The sequence below is a fragment of the Ascaphus truei genome, chromosome 6, assembly GCF_040206685.1.
Source record: "Ascaphus truei isolate aAscTru1 chromosome 6, aAscTru1.hap1, whole genome shotgun sequence".
Classification (NCBI taxonomy): Eukaryota; Metazoa; Chordata; class Amphibia; order Anura; family Ascaphidae; genus Ascaphus; species Ascaphus truei.
Genome location: NC_134488.1, coordinates 96828383 through 96853670, shown reverse-complemented (window position 1 = coordinate 96853670; position 25288 = coordinate 96828383). Strand labels below are relative to the sequence as shown.

Sequence of the window (25288 nt, the reverse complement as noted above, 5' to 3'; positions counted from 1 at the left end):
TCCAAGAATGGAAAAAAAAAAGGGGGATGAAGAAAAGTCCAGATCCAGATACCAGTCACTGTATGGAGTAGGCAAAGCTTCTTGAATGATCTAGCCAGATCATTGAATACCTAAAAGAAGAAAAGAAGTGCTAGCTCCATAGCATAATACTGTATATAAAATGATTCATTTATTGAAAACAGGAGTAGTCGCCAGGACTTGCACTCACATCAATTGATAAAAAACATTCGTGGGAGACAGTGTGTGCTGTTTAGAACAGCTGGAGGACGAATCAGCTTGTCAAATAGGTGTATGGGGTACTATGGCGATAGGTGTCAGTGAACAGATACTCATCCGTGATAAGGCGGGCAGATGGTATGCCTAGGAGTCTCCTCCGTGTCGGCAATGGTAATGGGGGTTCCGAGAGGCTGACACCCCTATCAGGCGTTGTAGAATAACCTCCGCCTGTTCCACATGTGGGACTCCGCACTTGTAATTAGCTGGTACAGGGATCACCCAACACAGAGCACCTCGTCCAGCGTAACCCAGCACACGGAAGTGTACACTGTCCCAAACATCGTACACCAAGACCACGCCCCCCAGACAGCTTCAAACAGCGTGATCACGTCAATGCGTCACGACGACCAACGCGTTTCGTCACGAGAGCGATCATCCCTTGAAGAAGTCACTCACGTGACGAAATGCTGTTTGGGACAGTGTACACTTCCGTGTGCTGGGTTACGCTGGACGAGCTGCTCTGTGTTGGGCGATCCCTGTACCAGCTAATTACAAGTGCGGAGTCCCACACGTGGAACAGGCGGAGGTTATTCTACAACGCCTGATAGTCGTTTCAGCCTCTCGGAACCCACACCACCATTGCTGACACGGAGGGGGCTCCTAAGCATACCATCTGCCCGCCTTATCACGGATGAGTATCTGTTTACTGACACCTATCACCATTTATTTATTTATTTTTATAAAATGTTTTACCAGGAAGTAATACATTGAGAGTTACCTCTTGTTTTCAAGTATGTCCTGGGCACAGAGTTAAGACAAATAATACATGGTTACAAGTACAGTTACATAAGTGAACAGGGTATACATTATATACAAGACATTGCATGCACAGTTAAAGAAAATATATGTTATGGGCGTATGTAACAGTTACAGACCAGATTAAAATGTGAGACAGCCTTAGTTTTGAAAGAACTTAAACTGGTGGTGGATGTGAGAGTCTCTGGTAGGTTGTTCCAGTTTTGGGGTGCACGGTAAGAGAAGGAAGAGCTGCCGGATACTTTGGTGAGCCTTGGGACCATGAACAGTCTTTTGGAGTCCGATCTCAGATGATAAGTGCTGCATGTGGAAGGGGTGAGGAACTTGTTCAAATAGCTGGGTAGCTTGCCCAGAAAGTATTTGAAGGCAAGACAGGAAAGGTGAACTTTGCGCCTAGACTCGAGTGATGACCAATCTAGTTCTTTGAGCATTTCGCAGTGATGTGTGTTGTAGTTGCATTGGAGAACAAAACGGCATATTGAATTGTAGAGGGTGTCAAGTTTGCCAAGGTGGGTTTGGGGTGCTGAGCCATATACTATGTCTCCATAGTCGATAATTGGCATTAGCATCTGCTGTGCGATACGCTTTCTGACCAGCAGACTTAGGGAGGATTTGTTCCTGTAAAGTACACCTAGTTTGGCATAGGTTTTGGATGTCAGGGTATCAATGTGCATCCCGAATGTTAAGTGCGATTCAAACCACATGCCCAGGTATTTAAAACTAGTGACAGGTGTTAGGTTGGTGTTAGCGTTGGTTCTGATCATAGTACTCCATATACCTATTTGACAAGCTGATTCGTCCTCCAGCTGTTCTAAACAGCACACACTGTCTCCCATGAATGTTTTTTATCAATTGATGTGAGTGCAAGTCCTGGCGACTACTCCTGTTTTCAATAAATTAATGATTTTATATGCAGTATTATGCTATGGAGCTGGCGCTTCTTTTCTTCTTTTTTTTAAAGATAAATATAAGCCTTTTCAACGTATTAATGGAACTATTGTATATGTTATGGGGGAGATGCATAAAATGTCCGCACTATACAACACAGCCATATAAAGAGCTTAGGGTACGGCCCCAGTGAGCACGCGAGCAGCAGAGTGCCTACCGGTGCTCGTGGCATTCAGCCGAGCAGACCGATGAACCGAGGCGACGGGGAGGCATGACGGGGGCACGGCCATGACATCACCCGGCTGGTTCGCCCTCATTTGCTGAACCACTGCCGCCATGACGTGGCCAATGCTCGCCCGCCGCACCAGAAGTCAAATTTTTCTTCTCAAAATGTAGTCGTGCGACTCGTGCTTGAACATGTGCGCGCACGCACTGACTGGGGACAGCCCCATAGAGGAGCGTGTCTTGTTCTCGTCGCGCGCGCGCGCAGCCGCGAGCAGTGGGGACGAAGCGTAAGTGTTCAAACCTTTTCCATTCCTCGTTCTTCTAGCGGATAAAGAGAAGAGAATCTCACTCAGATTCGAGGGTGAGTTCGAAGAGTCAATGTTGACCTCGAAAAGCTTATCCATTGTGAGCTGCTCGGCACTCTTCCTTTTTGCAGTGTTGGCGACAGCGTGAGTAGACCTCTTTGTTCATTGTAGTGGCAACGTCCCACTCCTGCTTTTCTCTTCTACAGTTATGTTCTCTACAGTTTCTGAAGACACAACTATGGGAAGAGTTTGGGATGTTTTAGAGTTTAGTCATCTCTCAAGGCCATGTATAATAATCTTTCTTTTTGGCTTCCTGAATGTATTGCCAACATGGCAGTGACAATATAGAACAAGTTGATCCAAGATAACAATTCAGATTTTCAAGATTTTTTGTAATTAACAGATAATTAACATATTAACTTACTTCACGTCTTAAAGCAAATACATGAAATAAATAATGGGAGAAAAGGTTTTTGCTGATTTATCTGAAAAAACATTACATTATTGTGTGTCCATCTCTAACCTGCGGTTTCAGTATATGGGGCCTCATTAACAGAAACATTTCAGCAGTACCATGCAAGCTAAACTCATGTACTGACTGGGCTTATAAATGAGGTCCACAATGTTACCCCCTCCTTCACAAGGTTCCCCCCTCCCTCACAATGTTACCCCCTCCCTCACAATGTTACCCTCTCCTTCACAAGGTTCCCCCCTCCCTCACAAGGTTCCCCCCTCTCCCACAATGTTACCCCCTCCCTCACAATGTTACCCCCTCCCTCACAATGTTACCCCCTCAATCACAATGTTACCCCCTCCCTCACAAGGTTACCCCCTCCCTCACAAGGTTACCCCCTCCCTCACAAGGTTACCCCCTCCCTCACAAGGTTACCCCCTCCCTCACAAGGTTACCCCCTCCCTCACAAGGTTACCCCCTCCCTCACAAGGTTCCCCCCTCCCTCACAAGGTTCCCCCCTCCCTCACAAGGTTCCCCCCTCCCTCACAATGTTACCCCCTCCCTCACAATGTTACCCCCTCCCTCACAATGTTACCCCCTCCCTCACAATGTTACCTCCTCCCTCACAATGTTCCCCCCTCCCTCACAAGGTTCCCCCCTCCCTCACAATGTTACCTCTTCCCTCACAAGGTTCCCCCCTCCCTCACAATGTTACCCCCTCCCTCACAATGTTCCCCCCTCCCTCACAATGTTCCCCCCTCCCTCACAATGTTACCCCCTCCCTCACAATGTTACCCCCTCCCTCACAATGTTACCCCCTCCCTCACAATGTTACCCCCTCCCTCACAATGTTACCCCCTCCCTCACAATGTTACCCCCTCCCTCACAAGGTTCCCCCCTCCCTCACAATGTTACCCCTCACTCACAATGTTACCCCCTCCCTCTCAATGTTACCCCCTCCCTCTCAATGTTACCCCCTCCCTCTCAATGTTACCCCCTCCCTCACAATGTTACCCACTCCCTCACAATGTTACCCCCTCCCTCACAATGTTACCCCCTCCCTCACAATGTTACCCCCTCCCTCACAATGTTACCCCCTCACTCACAATGTTACCCCCTCACTCACAATGTTACCTCCTCACTCACAATGTTACCCCCTCCCTCACAATGTTACCCCCTCCCTCACAATGTTACCCCCTCACTCACAATGTAACCCCCTCACTCACAATGTTACCCCCTCCCTCACAATGTTACCCCCTCACTCACAATGTTACCCCTTCCAGGCTCTTGCTGCAGCTTTTTCTAGTCTTTTTTTGGCAAGTTGACTTTCTTTAAGAGGAGACATTGTCCTGAATAATAAAGGTTGTACAGTATAAAGTAAAAATGTTCCAAATGTCTTCCCCCTGGTGCACACCTACCCCTCGGGTGCCCTTAGTGTGCATGCAGAGTTTCAGGTGTGTAGGATTCATGGTCATGGATCTATGGCTCTCAGCATTAGTTTTACTTTGAAAGTGCTGCCCTCTGTCAGTAAGAAATGCAATTGCACTGCCTTGCTTGTCATACATTTCTAATAACTCATAAAATAAATGTGTTTAAATAAAAAATAATACAAAAAAATAACCGCCAGGTGCAGCACTCCTAGGGCCCCTTAGTATGCAATGTTTCAGGTCTCAGGGTTTCATGGTCTTGGAACTATGACTCTGACAGACTTTTATTATTATGGGTGGAAAATGTTACATTTTAAAATTGTAATGAGATGTTTTGGCTGTGAGTGTTAGAGTGCAGCTTTATCAGGGATCTAGCCTGGCTTCTTTTCAGTGAATATTATATGTGTTTCTCATCCCGATAAGCACCACCACACTCTGCTGAGCGGCACCACCACCACCACACTCTGCTGAGCGGCACCACCACCACACTGCTGAGCGGCTGCACCACCACACTCTGCTGAGCGGCACCACCACCACACTCTGCTGAGCGGCAGCACCACCACACTCTGCTGAGCGGCACCACCACCACACTCTGCTGAGCGGCACCACCACCACACTCTGCTGAGCGGCACCACCACCACACTCTGCTGAGCGGCACCACCACCACACTCTGGTGAGCGGCACCACCACCACACTCTGCTGAGCGGCACCACCACCACACTCTGCTGAGCGGCAGCACCACCACACTCTGCTGAGCGGCAGCACCACCACCACACTCTGCTGAGCGGCAGCACCACCACCACACTCTGCTGAGCGGCAGCACCACCACCACACTCTGCTGAGCGGCAGCACCACCACACTCTGCTGAGCGGCACCACCACCACACTCTGCTGAGCGGCACCACCACCACACTCTGCTGAGCGGCAGCACCACCACCACACTCTGCTGAGAGGCAGCACCACCACCACACTCTGCTGAGCGGCGGCACCACCACCACACTCTGCTGAGCGGCGGCACCACCACCACACTCTGCTGAGCGGCGGCACCACCACCACACTCTGCTGAGCGGCGGCACCACCACCACACTCTGCTGAGCGGCACCACCACCACACTCTGCTGAGCGGCACCACCACCACACTCTGCTGAGCGGCACCACCACCACACTCTGCTGAGCGGCACCACCACCACACTCTGCTGAGCGGCACCACCACCACACTCTGCTGAGCGGCACCACCACCACACTCTGGTGAGCGGCACCACCACCACACACTGCTGAGCGGCACCACCACCACACTCTGCTGAGCGGCACCACCACCACACTCTGCTGAGCGGCAGCACCACCACCACACTCTGCTGAGCGGCAGCACCACCACCACACTCTGCTGAGCGGCAGCACCACCACCACACTCTGCTGAGCGGCAGCACCACCACCACACTCTGCTGAGAGGCGGCACCACCACCACACTCTGCTGAGCGGCGGCACCACCACCACACTCTGCTGAGCGGCACTACCACCACACTCTGCTGAGCGGCACCACCACCACACTCTGCTGAGCGGCACCCCCACCACACTCTGCTGAGCGGCACCACCACCACACTCTGCTGAGCGGCAGCACCACCACACTCTGCTGAGCGGCAGCACCACCACACTCTGCTGAGCGGCAGCACCACCACACTCTGCTGAGCGGCACCACCACCACACTCTGCTGAGCGGCACCACCACCACACTCGGCTGAGCAGCACCACCACACTCTGCTGAGCGGCACCACCACCACACTCTGCTGAGCGGCGGCACCACCACCACACTCTGCTGAGCGGCGGCACCACCACCACACTCTGCTGAGCGGCACCACCACCACACTCTGCTGAGCGGCACCACCACCACACTCTGGTGAGCGGCACCACCACCACACTCTGGTGAGCGGCACCACCACCACACTCTGCTGAGCGGCAGCACCACCACCACACTCTGCTGAGCGGCAGCACCACCACCACACTCTGCTGAGCGGCAGCACCACCACCACACTCTGCTGAGCGGCAGCACCACCACCACACTCTGCTGAGAGGCAGCACCACCACCACACTCTGCTGAGCGGTGGCACCACCACCACACTCTGCTGAGCGGCACCACCACCACACTCTGCTGAGCGGCAGCACCACCACACTCTGCTGAGCGGCACCACCACCACACTCTGCTGAGCGGCACCACCACCACACTCTGCTGAGCGGCACCACCACCACACTCTGCTGAGCGGCACCACCACCACACTCTGCTGAGCGGCACCACCACCACACTCTGCTGAGCGGCAGCACCACCACACTCTGCTGAGCGGCAGCACCACCACACTCTGCTGAGCGGCACCACCACCACACTCTGGTGAGCGGCACCACCACCACACTCTGCTGAGCGGCACCACCACCACACTCGGCTGAGCGGCACCACCACACTCTGCTGAGCGGCACCACCACCACACTCTGCTGAGCGGCACCACCACCACACTCTGCTGAGCGGCAGCACCACCACACTCTGCTGAGCGGCAGCACCACCACACTCTGCTGAGCGGCAGCACCACCACACTCTGCTGAGCAGCGGCACCACCACCACACTCTGCTGAGCAGCGGCACCACCACACTCTGCTGAGCGGCAGCACCACCACACTCTGCTGAGCAGCGGCACCACCACCACACTCTGCTGAGCAGCGGCACCACCACACTCTGCTGAGCAGCGGCACCACCACCACACTCTGCTGAGCGGCGGCACCACCACACTATGCTGAGCGGCACCGCCACCACACTGCTGAGCGGCGGCACCACCACACTGCTGAGCGGCGGCACCACCACACTGCTGAGCGGCACCACCACACTCTGCTGAGCGGCACCACCACACTCTGCTGAGCGGCACCACCACACTCTGCTGAGCGGCACCACCACCACACTGCTGAGCGGCACCACCACCACACTGCTGAGCGGCACCACCACCACACTGTTGAGCGGCACCACCACACTCTGCTGAGTGGCTCCACCACCACACTCGGCTGAGCAGCACCACCACACGGCTGAGCAGCACCACCACACTGCTGAGCGGCAGCACCACCACACTCTGCTGAGTTGCACTACCACCACCACACTGCTGAGCGGCACTACCACCACCACACTCTGCTGAGCGGCACCACCACCACACTCTGCTGAGCGGCACCACCATCACACTCTGCTGAGCGGCACCACTACCACACTCTGCTGAGCGGCACCACCACATTCTGCTGAGCGGCACCGCCACCACACTCTGCTGAGCGGCACCCCCACACTCTGTTGAGCCGCAGCACCACCACACTCTGCTGAGCAGCGGCACCACCACCACACTCTGCTGAGCAGCGGCACCACCACGCTCTGCTGAGCAGCGGCACCACCACCACACTCTGCTGAGCAGCGGCACCACCACCACACTCTGCTGAGCAGCGGCACCACCACGCTCTGCTGAGCAGCGGCACCACCACCACACTCTGCTGAGCGGCGGCACCACCACACTCTGTTGAGCGGCACCGCCACCACACTCTGCTGAGCGGCGGCACCACCACACTGCTGAGCGGCACCACCACACTCTGCTGAGCACCACCACCACACTCTGCTGAGCGGCACCACCACCACACTCTGCTGAGCGGCAGCACCACCACACTCTGCTGAGCGGCAGCACCACCACACTCTGCTGAGCGGCAGCACCACCACACTCTGCTGAGCGGCACCACCACCACACTCTGCTGAGCGGCACCACCACCACACTCTGCTGAGCGGCACCACCACCACACTCGGCTGAGCAGCACCACCACACTGCTGAGCGGCAGCACCACCACACTCTGCTGAGCGGCAGCACCACCACACTCTGCTGAGCAGCGGCACCACCACACTCTGCTGAGCGGCAGCACCACCACACTCTGCTGAGCGGCACCACCACCACACTCTGCTGAGCGGTACCACCACCACACTCTGCTGAGCGGCACCACCACCAAACTCTGCTGAGCGGCACCACCACCACACTCTGCTGAGCGGCACCACCACACTCTGCTGAGCGGCACCACCACCACACTCTGCTGAGCGGCACCACCACCACACTCTGCTGAGCGGCACCACCACCACACTCTGGTGAGCGGCACCACCACCACACTCTGCTGAGCGGCAGCACCACCACCACACTCTGCTGAGCGGCAGCACCACCACCACACTCTGCTGAGCGGCAGCACCACCACCACACTCTGCTGAGCGGCGGCACCACCACCACACTCTGCTGAGCGGCGGCACCACCACCACACTCTGCTGAGCGGCGGCACCACCACCACACTCTGCTGAGCGGCGGCACCACCACCACACTCTGCTGAGCGGCACCACCACCACACTCTGCTGAGCGGCAGCACCACCACACTCTGCTGAGCGGCAGCACCACCACACTCTTCTGAGCGGCAGCACCACCACACTCTGCTGAGCGGCACCACCACCACACTCTGCTGAGCGGCACCACCACCACACTCTGCTGAGCGGCAGCACCACCACACTCTGCTGAGCGGCAGCACCACCACACTCTGCTGAGCGGCAGCACCACCACACTCTGCTGAGCGGCACCACCACCACACTCTGCTGAGCGGCACCACCACCACACTCTGCTGAGCGGCACCACCACCACACTCTGCTGAGCGGCACCACCACCACACTCTGCTGAGCGGCACCACCACCACACTCTGCTGAGCGGCACCACCACCACACTCTGCTGAGCGGCACCACCACCACACTCTGCTGAGCGGCAGCACCACCACACTCTGCTGAGCGGCAGCACCACCACACTCTGCTGAGCGGCACCACCACCACACTCGGCTGAGCGGCACCACCACACTGCTGAGCGGCAGCACCACCACACTCTGCTGAGCGGCAGCACCACCACACTCTGCTGAGCAGCGGCACCACCACCACACTCTGCTGAGCAGCGGCACCACCACCACACTCTGCTGAGCAGCGGCACCACCACCACACTCTGCTGAGCAGCGGCACCACCACACTCTGCTGAGCAGCGGCACCACCACCACACTCTGCTGAGCAGCGGCACCACCACACTCTGCTGAGCGGCACCGCCACCACACTCTGCTGAGCGGCACCGCCACCACACTCTGCTGAGCGGCGGCACCACCACACTCTGCTGAGCGGCACCACCACACTCTGCTGAGCGGCGGCACCACCACACTCTGCTGAGCGGCACCACCACACTCTGCTGAGCGGCACCACCACACTCTGCTGAGCGGCACCACCACACTCTGCTGAGCGCACCACCACACTCTGCTGAGCGGCACCACCACACTCTGCTGAGCGGCACCACCACCACACTGCTGAGCGGCACCACCACCACACTGTTGAGCGGCACCACCACCACACTGCTGAGCGGCACCACCACACTCTGCTGAGTGGCTCCACCACCACACTCGGCTGAGCAGCACCACCACACTGCTGAGCGGCAGCACCACCACACTCTGCTGAGTTGCACTACCACCACCACACTGCTGAGCGGCACTACCACCACCACACTCTGCTGAGCGGCACCACCACCACACTCTGCTGAGCGGCACCACCACCACACTCTGCTGAGCGGCACCACCACCACACTCTGCTGAGCGGCACCACTACCACACTCTGCTGAGCGGCACCACCACATTCTGCTGAGCGGCACCGCCACCACACTCTGCTGAGCGGCACCCCCACACTCTGCTGAGCCGCAGCACCACCACACTCTGCTGAGCAGCGGCACCACCACCACACTCTGCTGAGCAGCGGCACCACCACGCTCTGCTGAGCAGCGGCACCACCACCACACTCTGCTGAGCAGCGGCACCACCACCACACTCTGCTGAGCAGCGGCACCACCACGCTCTGCTGAGCGGCGGCACCACCACCACACTCTGCTGAGCGGCGGCACCACCACACTGCTGAGCGGCACCACCACACTCTGCTGAGCAGCACCACCACACTCTGCTGAGCGGCACCACCACACTCTGCTGAGCGGCACCACCACACTCTGCTGAGCGGCACCACCACCACACTCTGCTGAGCGGCACCACCACCGGCACCACCACCACACTCTGCTGAGCGGCACCACCACCACACTGCTGAGCGGCACCACCACCACACTGCTGAGCGGCACCACCACCACACTGCTGAGCGGCACCACCACCACACTGCTGAGCGGCACCACCACCACACTGCTGAGCGGCACCACCACCACACTGCTGAGCGGCACCACCACCACACTGCTGAGCGGCACCACTACCACACTGCTGAGCGGCACCACCACCACACTGCTGAGCGGCAGCACCACCACACTCTGCTGAGCGGCACCACCACCACACTCTGCTGAGCGGCACCACCACCGGCACCACCACCACACTCTGCTGAGCGGCACCACTACCACACTGCTGAGCGGCACCACCACCACCACCACACTGCTGAGCGGCACCACCACCACACTGCTGAGCGGCACCACCACCACACTGCTGAGCGGCACTACCACCACCACACTCTGCTGAGCGGCACCACCACCACACTCTGCTGAGCGGCAGCACCACCACCACACTCTGCTGAGCGGCACCACCATCACACTCTGCTGAGCGGCACCACCACCACACTCTGCTGAGCGGCACCACCACATTCTGCTGAGCGGCACCGCCACCACACTCTGCTGAGCGGCACCCCCACACTCTGCTGAGCCGCAGCACCACCACACTCTGCTGAGCAGCGGCACCACCACCACTCTCTGCTGAGCAGCGGCACCACCACGCTCTGCTGAGCAGCGGCACCACCACCACACTCTGCTGAGCAGCGGCACCACCACGCTCTGCTGAGCAGCGGCACCACCACCACACTCTGCTGAGCGGCGGCACCACCACACTCTGTTGAGCGGCACCGCCACCACACTCTGCTGAGTGGCGGCACCACCACACTGCTGAGCGGCGGCACCACCACACTGCTGAGCGGCACCACCACACTCTGCTGAGCGGCACCACCACACTCTGCTGAGCGGCACCACCACACTCTGCTGAGCGGCACCACCACACTCTGCTGAGCGGCACCACCACACTCTGCTGAGCGGCACCACCACACTCTGCTGAGCGGCACCACCACACTCTGCTGAGCGGCACCACCACACTCTGCTGAGCGGCACCACCACACTCTGCTGAGCGGCGGCACCACCACACTCTGCTGAGCGGCACCACCACCACACTCTGCTGAGCGGCACCACCACCACACTCTGCTGAGCGGCACCACCACCACACTGCTGAGCGGCACCACCACCACACTGCTGAGCGGCACCACCACCACACTGCTGAGCGGCACCACCACCACACTGCTGAGCGGCAGCACCATCACACTCTGCTGAGCGGCAGGACCACAACACTCTGCTGAGCGGCAGCACCACCACACTCTGCTGAGCGGGACCACCACCACACTCTGCTGTGCGGCACCGCCACACTCTGCTGAGCGGCACCACCACACTCTGCTGAGCGGCACCACCACACTCTGCTGAGCGGCGGCACCACACACTCTGCTGAGCGGCACCACCACCACACTCTGCTGAGCGGCACCACCACCACACTCTGCTGAGCGGCACCACCACCACACTGCTGAGCGGCACCACCACCACACTGCTGAGCGGCACCACCACCACACTGCTGAGCGGCACCACCACCACACTGCTGAGCGGCAGCACCATCACACTCTGCTGAGCGGCAGGACCACAACACTCTGCTGAGCGGCAGCACCACCACACTCTGCTGAGCGGGACCACCACCACACTCTGCTGTGCGGCACCGCCACACTCTGCTGAGCGGCACCACCACACTCTGCTGAGCGGCACCACCACACTCTGCTGAGCGGCACCACCACCACACTCTGCTGAGCGGCACCACCACACTCTGCTGAGCGGCACTACCACCACCACACTGCTGAGTGGCACCGCCACCACACTCTGCTGAGCGGCACTACCACCACCACACTCTGCTGAGCGGCACCACCACCACCACACTCTGCTGAGCGGCACCACCACCACACTCTGCTGAGCGGCACCACCACCACACTCTGCTGAGCGGCACCACCACCACACTCTGCTGAGCGGCACCACCACACTCTGCTGAGCGGCACCACCACACTCTGCTGAGCGGCACCACCACACTCTGCTGAGCGGCACTACCACCACCACACTGCTGAGTGGCACCGCCACCACACTCTGCTGAGCGGCACTACCACCACCACACTCTGCTGAGCGGCACCACCACCACCACACTCTGCTGAGCGGCACCACCACCACACTCTGCTGAGCGGCACCACCACCACACTCTGCTGAGCGGCACCACCACCACACTCTGCTGAGCGGCACCACCACCACACTCTGCTGAGCGGCACCACCACACTCTGCTGAGCGGCACCACCACACTCTGCTGAGCGGCACCACCACACTCTGCTGAGCGGCACCACCACACTCTGCTGAGCGGCACCACCACACTCTGCTGAGCGGCACCACCACACTCTGCTGAGCGGCGGCACCACCACACTCTGCTGAGCGGCGGCACCACCACACTCTGCTGAGCGGCACCACCACCACACTCTGCTGAGCGGCACCACCACCACACTCTGCTGAGCGGCACCACCACCGGCACCACCACCACACTCTGCTGAGCGGCACCACCACCACACTGCTGAGCGGCACCACCACCATACTGCTGAGCGGCACCACCACCACACTGCTGAGCGGCACCACCACCACACTGCTGAGCGGCACCACCACCACACTGCTGAGCGGCAGCACCATCACACTCTGCTGAGCGGCAGCACCACCACACTCTGCTGAGCGGGACCACCACCACACTCTGCTGTGCGGCACCGCCACACTCTGCTGAGCGGCACCACCACACTCTGCTGAGCGGCACCACCACACTCTGCTGAGCGGCACCACCACCACACTCTGCTGAGCGGCACCACCACACTCTGCTGAGCGGCACTACCACCACCACACTGCTGAGTGGCACCGCCACCACACTCTGCTGAGCGGCACTACCACCACCACACTCTGCTGAGCGGCACCACCACCACCACACTCTGCTGAGCGGCACCACCACCACACTCTGCTGAGCGGCACCACCACCACACTCTGCTGAGCGGCACCACCACCACACTCTGCTGAGCGGCACGACCACCACACTCTGCTGAGCGGCACGACCACCACACTCTGCTGAGCGGTAGCACCACAACACTCTGCTGAGCGGCATCACCACCACACTCTGCTGAGCGGCACCGCCACCACACTCTGCTGAGCGGCACCGCCACCACACTCTGCTGAGCGGCACCGCCACCACACTCTGCTGAGCGGCACCACCACACTCTACTGAGCGGCACCACCACCACACTCTGCTGAGCGGCACCACCACACTCTGCTGAGCGGCACCACCACACTCTGCTGAGCGGCACCACCACACTCTGCTGAGCGGCACCACCACCACACTCTGCTGAGCGGCACCACCACCACACTCTGCTGAGCGGCACCACCACCACACTCTGCTGAGCGGCACTACCACCACCACACTCTGCTGAGCGGCAGCACCACCACACTCTGCTGAGCGGCAGCACCACCACACTCTGCTGAGCAGCGGCACCACCACCACACTCTGCTGAGCAGCGGCACCACCACCACACTCTGCTGGGCGGCAGCACCACCACACTCTGCTGGGCGGCGGCACCACCACCACACTCTGCTGGGCGGCGGCACCACCACACTCTGCTGAGCGGCGGCACCACCACACTCTGCTGAGCGGCACTGCCACCACACTCTACTGAGCGGCGGCACCACCACACTCTGCTGAGCGACACCACCACACTCTGCTGAGCGGCGGCACCACCACACTGCTGAGCGGCACCACCACCACCACACTCTGCTGAGCGACACCACCACACTCTGCTGAGCCGCGGCACCACCACACTCTGCTGAGCCGCGGCACCACCACACTCTGCTGAGCGGCACCACCACCACACTCTGCTGAGCGGCACCACCACCACACTCTGCTGAGCGGCACCACCACCACACTCTGCTGAGCGGCACCACCACCACACTCTGCTGAGCGGCACCACCACCACACTCTGCTGAGCGGCACCACCACACTCTGCTGAGCGGCACCACCACCACACTCTGCTGAGCGGCACCACCACCACACTCTGCTGAGCACCACCACCACACTCTGCTGAGTGGCGGCACCACCACACTCTGCTGAGCGGCACCACCACCACACTCTGCTGAGTGGCGGCACCACAAGCACACTCTGCTGAGCGGCGGCACCACCACACTCTGCTGAGCGGCGGCACCACCACACTGCTGAGCGGCGGCACCACCACACTGCTGAGCGGCACCACCACACTCTGCTGAGCAGCACCACCACACTCTGCTGAGCGGCACCACCACACTCTGCTGAGCGGCACCACCACACTCTGCTGAGCGGCACCACCACCACACTCTGCTGAGCGGCACCACCACCACACTCTGCTGAGCGGCACCACCACCGGCACCACCACCACACTCTGCTGAGCGGCACCACCACCACACTGCTGAGCGGCACCACCACCACACTGCTGAGCGGCACCACCACCACACTGCTGAGCGGCACCACCACCACACTGCTGAGCGGCACCACCACCACACTGCTGAGCGGCACCACCACCACACTGCTGAGCGGCACCACCACCACACTGCTGAGCGGCACCACTACCACACTGCTGAGCGGCACCACCACCACACTGCTGAGCGGCAGCACCACCACACTCTGCTGAGCGGCACCACCACCACACTCTGCTGAGCGGCACCACCACCGGCACCACCACCACACTCTGCTGAGCGGCACCACCACCACACTGCTGAGCGGCACCACCACCACACTGCTGAGCGGCACCACCACCACACTGCTGAGCGGCACCACCACCACACTGCTGAGCGGCACTACCACCACCACACTCTGCTGAGCGGCACCACCACCACACTCTGCTGAGCGGCAGCACCACCACCACACTCTGCTGAGCGGCACCACCATCACACTCTGCTGAGCGGCACCACCACCACACTCTGCTGAGCGGCACCACCACATTCTGCTGAGCGGCACCGCCACCACACTCTGCTGAGCGGCACCCCCACACTCTGCTGAGCCGCAGCACCACCACACTCTGCTGAGCAGCGGCACCACCACCACTCTCTGCTGAGCAGCGGCACCACCACGCTCTGCTGAGCAGCGGCACCACCACCACACTCTGCTGAGCAGCGGCACCACCACGCTCTGCTGAGCAGCGGCACCACCACCACACTCTGCTGAGCGGCGGCACCACCACACTCTGTTGAGCGGCACCGCCACCACACTCTGCTGAGCGGCGGCACCACCACACTGCTGAGCGGCGGCACCACCACACTGCTGAGCGGCACCACCACACTCTGCTGAGCGGCACCACCACACTCTGCTGAGCGGCACCACCACACTCTGCTGAGCGGCGGCACCACCACACTCTGCTGAGCGGCACCACCACCACACTCTGCTGAGCGGCACCACCACCACACTCTGCTGAGCGGCACCACCACCGGCACCACCACCACACTCTGCTGAGCGGCACCACCACCACACTGCTGAGCGGCACCACCACCACACTGCTGAGCGGCACCACCACCACACTGCTGAGCGGCACCACCACCACACTGCTGAGCGGCACCACCACCACACTGCTGAGCGGCACCACCACCACACTGCTGAGCGGCAGCACCATCACACTCTGCTGAGCGGCAGGACCACAACACTCTGCTGAGCGGCAGCACCACCACACTCTGCTGAGCGGGACCACCACCACACTCTGCTGTGCGGCACCGCCACACTCTGCTGAGCGGCACCACCACACTGCTGAGCGGCACCACCACACTCTGCTGAGCGGCACCACCACCACACTCTGCTGAGCGGCACCACCACACTCTGCTGAGCGGCACTACCACCACCACACTGCTGAGCGGCAGCACCATCACACTCTGCTGAGCGGCAGGACCACAACACTCTGCTGAGCGGCAGCACCACCACACTCTGCTGAGCGGGACCACCACCACACTCTGCTGTGCGGCACCGCCACACTCTGCTGTGCGGCACCGCCACACTCTGCTGAGCGGCACCACCACACTCTGCTGAGCGGCACCACCACACTCTGCTGAGCGGCACCACCACCACACTCTGCTGAGCGGCACCACCACACTCTGCTGAGCGGCACTACCACCACCACACTGCTGAGTGGCACCGCCACCACACTCTGCTGAGCGGCACTACCACCACCACACTCTGCTGAGCGGCACCACCACCACCACACTCTGCTGAGCGGCACCACCACCACACTCTGCTGAGCGGCACCACCACCACACTCTGCTGAGCGGCACCACCACCACACTCTGCTGAGCGGCACCACCACCACACTCTGCTGAGCGGCACGACCACCACACTCTGCTGAGCGGCAGCACCACCACACTCTGCTGAGCGGTAGCACCACAACACTCTGCTGAGCGGCATCACCACCACACTCTGCTGAGCGGCATCACCACCACACTCTGCTGAGCGGCACCGCCACCACACTCTGCTGAGCGGCACCGCCACCACACTCTGCTGAGCGGCACCGCCACCACACTCTGCTGAGTGGCACCACCACACTCTGCTGAGCGGCACTACCACCACCACACTGCTGAGTGGCACCGCCACCACACTCTGCTGAGCGGCACTACCACCACCACACTCTGCTGAGCGGCACCACCACCACCACACTCTGCTGAGCGGCACCACCACCACACTCTGCTGAGCGGCACCACCACCACACTCTGCTGAGCGGCACCACCACCACACTCTGCTGAGCGGCACCACCACCACACTCTGCTGAGCGGCACCACCACCACACTCTGCTGAGCGGCAGCACCACCACACTCTGCTGAGCGGTAGCACCACAACACTCTGCTGAGCGGCATCACCACCACACTCTGCTGAGCGGCATCACCACCACACTCTGCTGAGCGGCACCGCCACCACACTCTGCTGAGCGGCACCGCCACCACACTCTGCTGAGCGGCACCGCCACCACACTCTGCTGAGCGGCACCACCACACTCTACTGAGCGGCACCACCACCACACTCTGCTGAGCGGCACCACCACACTCTGCTGAGCGGCACCACCACACTCTGCTGAGCGGCACCACCACACTCTGCTGAGCGGCACCACCACCACACTCTGCTGAGCGGCACCACCACCACACTCTGCTGAGCGGCACCACCACCACACTCTGCTGAGCGGCACTACCACCACCACACTCTGCTGAGCGGCAGCACCACCACACTCTGCTGAGCGGAAGCACCACCACACTCTGCTGAGCAGCGGCACCACCACCACACTCTGCTGAGCAGCGGCACCACCACCACACTCTGCTGGGCGGCAGCACCACCACACTCTGCTGGGCGGCGGCACCACCACCACACTCTGCTGGGCGGCGGCACCACCACACTCTGCTGAGCGGCGGCACCACCACACTCTGCTGAGCGGCACTGCCACCACACTCTACTGAGCGGCGGCACCACCACACTCTGCTGAGCGACACCACCACACTCTGCTGAGCGGCGGCACCACCACACTGCTGAGCGGCACCACCACCACCACACTCTGCTGAGCGACACCACCACACTCTGCTGAGCCGCGGCACCACCACACTCTGCTGAGGAGCGGCACCACCACCACACTCTGCTGAGCGGCACCACCACCACACTCTGCTGAGCGGCACCACCACCACACTCTGCTGAGCGGCACCACCACCACACTCTGCTGAGCGGCACCACCACCACACTCTGCTGAGCGGCACCACCACACTCTGCTGAGCGGCACCACCACCACACTCTGCTGAGCACCACCATCACACTCTGCTGAGTGGCGGCACCACCACACTCTGCTGAGCGGCACCACCACCACACTCTGCTGAGTGGCGGCACCACAAGCACACTGCTGAGCGGCGGCACCACCACACTCTGCTGAGCGGCAACGCCACCACACTCTGCTGAGCAGCGGCAACGCCACCACACTCTGCTGAGCAGCGGCACCACCACACACTGCTGAGCAGCGGCACCACCACACTGCTGAGCGGCACCACCACACTCTGCTGAGCGGCACCACCACACTCTGCTGAGCGGCACCACCACTCTCAGCAATACCAATTCCATCAACACCCCCCCCCCCTTCCCACTCAACAATTTCTCAGCAATAATTAGTGACATTTAAATGAACACATTGCAAAGCTAGGCTGCCAAATGGAGCTTTGTAACTCATACTGTGTGTACAGCCAAAAGCACCAGCTGTGCAGAGATTGTGAACCCTTTGTGGTGTAGTAAGAAGCACGATGAGATAAGTAGCGGAGTATGACATACCATGTCGTGATGTAGATCAGGGCACCGTGACATGTGCTACTTACTGGGGTTCTGTGAGAGCTACCCAAACTAATGTATTATGTGGGGCATAGTCTGCAGGCATGATTCCTGCCCACCACATGCGTACCTATTGAGGGAACTTACCGTATTTAAAGCAATGCAATGCATACATTTCTGAAAGGGTTAATTAGCCGAGTGTCTCAAGTACTGTAAGTAGATAAGTGATACTTCTCTAGGACGTCAATCTGTCTTTCAGAAAATAAACCTTTGTTTACATCTTTTCAGCATTTTGACCTACAGGAGAAACACCAACTTACTGATCGAGAGAACAATGGAAGTGTAAGGCGCCTGGAGAGGAAACGTATGATGTCATTTACAAGATTTTGTACTTGTAGGTCACATATAATTACATTATAAACTGTCAATCGGATGTCCAGATACAACCAGACTGGGACTAAGAACTGTAACACCCATTACTTTATGCAGTAGAAATGAAACCTTACTGATAACAAACTGCTTCAGTCGTCATTTCAGCGACAAACAGAATTTGACGTCAGATAAGAACCACTGTTCCCATGTCTCCGTCTGCTATAAAACCTCTCCAGAATTAAACTCTGTGTTCTAGGTGAGGGGCGCACAAACTTCCCCCCCTGCGCCCCCCGTCTGCACTCCCCCCGGCTCTAGGTGAGGGCTCACCAATGATCTATAAAGTGACATTACCACCCCTCTCTTTCTGCTGCTAATACCTCTCCCTAAACAGCTAACCCCCCCTAACATTCGGCTGGCTTTTTACATTGCTTTGTTACATTGATTGCCTGCTTTTAAATCTGCTGAAATAAGAACTCCCAGATCCGTTATTCTGCTTTTTCATTTTTGTGACCCAAATACATTTTGCACTTTTTTGGCATGAAATTGTAGTTACCACGCCATTCCTCGGATCTACCTAAACCATTAGGCATTTTGTTTACCCCCTGAGTGTCAACCCTGTTGCAGATGTTTGTATCATCGGCAAAAAGGCATACTTTCCCCTGCAAACCATTTGTAAAGTCACTGATAAAGATATTAAATATAACTGGTCCCAGTACAGATCCCTGAGGTTCTCCACTGGTTACCTTCCCCCTCCTCTGAATATACTCCCTTTACCACAACTCTCTGTCACCTCTCCTGCAACCAATGTCTTATCCACATTAGAGTCCAATCCCAAGTACTGAAACTTGTTTATCAGTCTTCTACAGTATATGGTACAGTGTCAAATACCCTACTAAAAACCAGGTACAGTACACCTACTGCTCCACCCTAATCTATTACCTTCATCAGTCTGGACAAATTGATTAGATTTGTTTGACATGATCTCCTCCAGTAAACCAATGCCGCCTGGGATCTTGTAGGCTGTTGGACTTTAGATAGTCAACAATTCTATCTTTTAGCAGTGTTTCCATTAATTTCCCCACCACTGACATCAGGCTCACTGGCCACATTTGGCAGGTTGAAGTCTCTCATAATGATCACCTCTCCTTTAATTGCTATCTTAGTGATGTCCTCTATTAATACTCTATCCAATTCCACCTCTTGTCCTGGAGGTCTGTTGACCACCCCAGAAAGAATGGCAACCTTCTTGCCAGTTAATAGGGTTACCCAAAGTGACTCAGTCGTTATGTTGTTCTTCACATAAAGAGCAATTTCTCCTCCCTTCCTTCCTACCCTGTCCTATCTAAATATAGTGTAACCTGATATAGCTACAGTATTTCACAGTCCTGATTTTCATTATTCTATGTTTCAGTAATAGCCACAATATTCAAGCCGTCCCTTGTCATTATTGTAATTAGTTCCCATACTATGGAGCACTTGTACACATTTATTTATAAAAAAATTAATACATTGAGAGTTACCTCTCGTTTTCAAGTGTGTGTGATTATTGGGGGGGAGGTGTGTGTGTGATTATGAGTGGGGAGGTGTGTGTGATTATTGGGGGGGAGGTGTGTGTGTGATTATGAGTGGGGAGGTGTGTGAGGATGGGGGCATTGAGTGAGCAGAAGAGTCGTGGGGCGCGGCGGTGATGCCACGGAGCTGGTTCGCCCTCATTGGGCGATCCACTCACGTAACCGGGCTCATGTAACCGGGCCGTTCTGCGGGAAATACAAACTCGTTTGTAGCGCGAATCGCTGGTCTCCCTGTAGTGCACATATGCATTGGCGTCCTAGTGTTTTGCACTGTGGACGCAGCCTAAGGCAAAACAACACTACTACTTCTCACTCATCAACACGCAAAAATCCAATCCATGTAATCTTTTCTCTGTATTTAACTCCCTCCTCTGACCTTCTCCCACTTCCCATCCTTCCTTTACTTATCCTCAAGTCTTTGCCAACCACCTTAAATGCAAGGTGGATGCTATCCACAAAGAGATTCCTTCTGTTCTTTCCCCCTGCTATCTGCTTCTACCTAAACCACCTCCTTCCAATGTTGGCTCCTGTTACAGAGTTGGAAGTTTCTAAGCTGATTTTCTCTTCTCCTTGTACCACATGCCCTCACATCCCGCACACCTTATCAGCACTCTTGCTTCCGTCTTAGTCCCCACCCTTACCCATATCTTCAATTCCTCCCATTCCTCTGGCACTTTCCCCTCCTTCTTTAGGCATGCAGTGGTCACACCTATTCTCTGAAACTCCCTAAAGCCTACGTGCCTAAGGCTAAGGCCCCGCTCCCAGAGTCAGCGCGCCCGCACTGCAGACAGGCGGGGCGCTGACATACACAGACCGCGATATGCGGTCTGTAGGGAGCGGGGGCCGGAGCGGGAGGTGGGCGGGAGTGGGAGGCTTGACAGGGAGGGGGGGCGTGGCTTGAGCGGAGGGACCCGCTATTCTCCCCCCCCCCCCACTCCCTCCATGTGCTCGGGCTGCAGCTGCTGATGGTAAGACACACACACACACGCAGGCACTCATATACACACACACACACGCGCACACACACAGGCAGGCACTCACGCACTCATACACACACACACAGACAGAGGCAGGCACTCACGCACTCAGGCACACATACATACACACAGACACGCTGCTTTCATTCCACACTCCTCCCCGCTCCCCGAAGCCTCTCCTCCCGAAGCCTCCCCTCCCCATTGGCTCACAGCCACACCACGTGACGCGTCAACGCTAGGGATCACCATTCTCTTGTGTTCCATAGCGGCTGACGCGCCACAGCGTGTAGTAAGCTGTGCAGCCAGGGGGGACCGGGACCGGCTCCGCAGGATTCCCCTGCTGGTGGGGAACTCGCGTGTGGCCGCCCGCGCCACCGAGCGCAGCGGGACCGAGGCCTTAGGCTGGTTATATAGTAGGCGCTGGTGTGTGCGCCCGGCGTTGCACGTGCACATAGTTGTTAGGGTGCAAGCGGTGATGCGCGTGGTTAGGGGGTGTGACTCTGACGTCACAGCGTTAGGCCGCGCTGTGATTGGTTCGCAGCATGGCAGCAGCGCGCAAATACCATTTTATTGTCATTTCCCTGGTCTGCCGCGCCACCGCTCACGGCCGTGTGCGCGTTCCTAGTATAGAAACGTCTGGCTAACACAGCCAATTCTAATTGACGTGCGCACTATATTACACGCCTTACTAACAACCGCCCTGTATCCCTCCTGCCTTTTGCCTCAATTGCTAGAACGTCTCGTGTTCTCCTGTATGGTCAATTTTCTAAATTCCCATGCTATCCTGGACCCTTTAAAATCTGGCTTTCTTACAGCTCGCTAAACAGAGACTGTGCTCACTAAAGTAGTCAATGATCTAAATGTAACAAAATCCCATGGTAATTTTTCCTTTCTAAGGCTGCGCTTATAGTGCCGGTGATGGCAAAACAAATGCATTGTAAGCGCACGCGACGGCGACAAAGCGATGGAGTGAAAGTGCTACCAGAAATCTGGTAGTCACTGTTATTTGATTTTTTTGGTGACAGTCTCTCCTTACGGCCAATCAGGAGCTTCTCCGTCCCTCTAGCCTCCCCTTTTATGACGTCGCTGGCCTTGCAGCCAGTGACGTCGCCCAAAACCTAAACACAGCTTTTGCAAATGGCGATGGCGACAGGTGATGTCATCGGTCGCGTCGCCGTCACTATAAGCGTGGCCTAATCCTACTCGTTCCCTCTGCTGCCTTTGATACTCTCGATCACCCTCTTCTCCTTCATATTCTAATCTCTCTTGGTATCCAATACAAAACTCTATCCTGGTTCTCATCATACCTCTCCCATCACACATTTTCAGTCTCTGTTGCTAACATGTCTTTGTCTTCTGCTGGCCTGTTTGTTGGTGTCCCTCAGGGCTCTGTTCTGGGACCTCTCCTTTTCTCTCTCTACACACTATCACTTGGTGAACTCATCAACTCTTTTGGCCTCAGGTATCATGTCTATGCAGATCATACATAGATATACTGTATCTATCTACCCAAACCCTCACTACTGCAATCCAGTCCCAGTCTCCAATTGCTTCCTGGCTATATCCTCGTGGATAATGCTCTGCTGCCTTAGGCCGCGAGCATTGTGCCACGGGCCGCGCTGAGCTGTGCTCCTGCTCTGCCTCGCCTGTTCAAGCTGGTGCTTTTTTGCATCCTGGCAGGCGAGGCAGTGAGTGCGCTTTGGGGGCGGGGCGAAGGCATAGCAGGAAGCGGGGCACGGTGCTAGTCCCTCGTTCCCATTGGATGGTTGCGGTCACGTGACCGCTCCTCCGCGCCGAAATTTTAAATCTGGCTGTGTCCTTAAATTTGCTGAGCGTCCTTCCGCATACGGAAGCGTGCGGAAGGGAATACTAAAGCCGCGCTGATTACAAATGAAGGGGGTAAGTTCATCTGCTCAGCGGGGTCTGTGCTACCATGCCCGCTGCCTTAGGCTAAGGCCCCGGTAACTCAGCTGCAACGCGCGCCCGCGAGATTGGCGGCGCGTGCAGCCGATTACCTGGTCTGCAGGGAGCTGCAGGAAGAGAGACCGGGGGTGGGGGGGCGTGGCGGGGGAGTGACGAGGGCTCGGCCATGACGTCATCCGGCAGGTTCGCCCTCATTGGCTGAACCCCGGGGGGCGTGGCTTAGCGCTCCGTCGCGAGTCCTGCTCTCAATTCTATTGAGAGCAGGAGCAGCTCTCGCCTCAGCGCTGCGGCCCCCCCTCGCAGCAGGCCCGGCGCCATTGAGGGGAAGGCTCTCGTCCGTGCAGCGTCCGCCACAGCGGACGCTGTAGTAGGCAGCAGGGTCAAGCCCTTAGGTTCGCATTCGCACGCGCACCTGTGCGAACACGCGTGCACGTGACACCCACTTTTTGTGTGTATGCTGTGAGCGACAGGGTTGAAAGGTACTGTGTGTGTGTGTGTGTGTGTGTGTGTGTGTGTGTGTGTGTGTGTGTGTGTGTATATAGATTGTGTGAGTTAATAATTTATTAAATAATATTTTAAAATAAAAAAACATGTTGAATAAATAAAAATTATTTTTATTGTGCAAGTTTGACACATACACACACACACACACACACACACACACACACACACACACACACACACACACACACATTACAGCACCGGTAGCGGCGCAAAAAGATTATTTTCCCCCGTCTTCTCCTCTGTCAGCCGGCTTCATGCTCACTGCCGTGCGCGCGTGGCCCTATTATAGAAAGGGTGACTAACCACAGCCAATTATAGGTGCCGCGTGCTGCCACTATATAACAGCCCTTAACTGTAATATGTCTAAAACTGAGCTTCTCATATTTCCCCCTAAACTTGATATCCCTTTTTCCATCACAGTAAACGGCACGACCATTTAACCTGTCACCAAAACACGCTGCCTAGGAGTGACATTTGACTCCACCTTCTCCTCTGTCAATCTACTGCTAAAACTGTAATGCAGGGGGCACAAACTGGGGGGGGGGGGTGAGATTTTCCAGAGGGGCGTGGCTGTTACAGAGGCCCCGCGCTTCCCCGAAAACATTTAAATTAAATGCCGGGGGACCGCGCAAGGCCTCTGTAAGTTCCCTTACCTTGGCTTCCAGCGACACTTACCATGGCATCGTGACATCACATGACGATATTTGACACCAGAGGCAAGGTAAGGGGGGGATAGCATGCAGGGGGGCACAGGGGAAACATCTTGCACACCCCTGCTCTAATGCATGTCCTTATCCTTTCCCATCTGGATTATTGCAACATACTACTAACAGACCACAAAGCTTCACAACTTTCCACCTTGCAATCTGTACAAAACTCTGTTGCTAAAACAATTTCATTTTCTCCTAAAAAAAAAAATTCTGCTCATCTCCTCCTTAAATCCCTCTCCTGGCTTCCCATCATATCAATACATATCAGCTTTGATCTCTTGTTATGCCCCAGCTCTACTCATAACTGTCTCCTTTCACCTCTACTGCTCTCTCTCACCTTAAACATTTTTCCCTCACTGCCCCTTATTTGTGCAACTCCCTTTCACTCAGTATACACCAAGCACCTTCTCTCCCTACCTC

The 25288-nt window shown here is 57.8% G+C and overlaps 1 protein-coding gene across 1 annotated transcript in view; it reads left to right on the top strand.

The window, feature by feature from the left end:
* IZUMO2 (IZUMO family member 2) overlaps window positions 1–20648 on the top strand; it is a 35725-nt gene extending 15077 nt beyond the window's left edge. Inside the window, exons 5-6 of the mRNA XM_075603198.1 lie at window positions 2471–2594; window positions 19100–20648. Coding sequence (XP_075459313.1) covers window positions 2471–2594; window positions 19100–19157 — 182 coding nt within the window. The 3' untranslated portion in view covers window positions 19158–20648. The remainder of the gene's footprint in view (window positions 1–2470; window positions 2595–19099) is intronic.
* Window positions 20649–25288: the final 4640 nt, after the last annotated feature.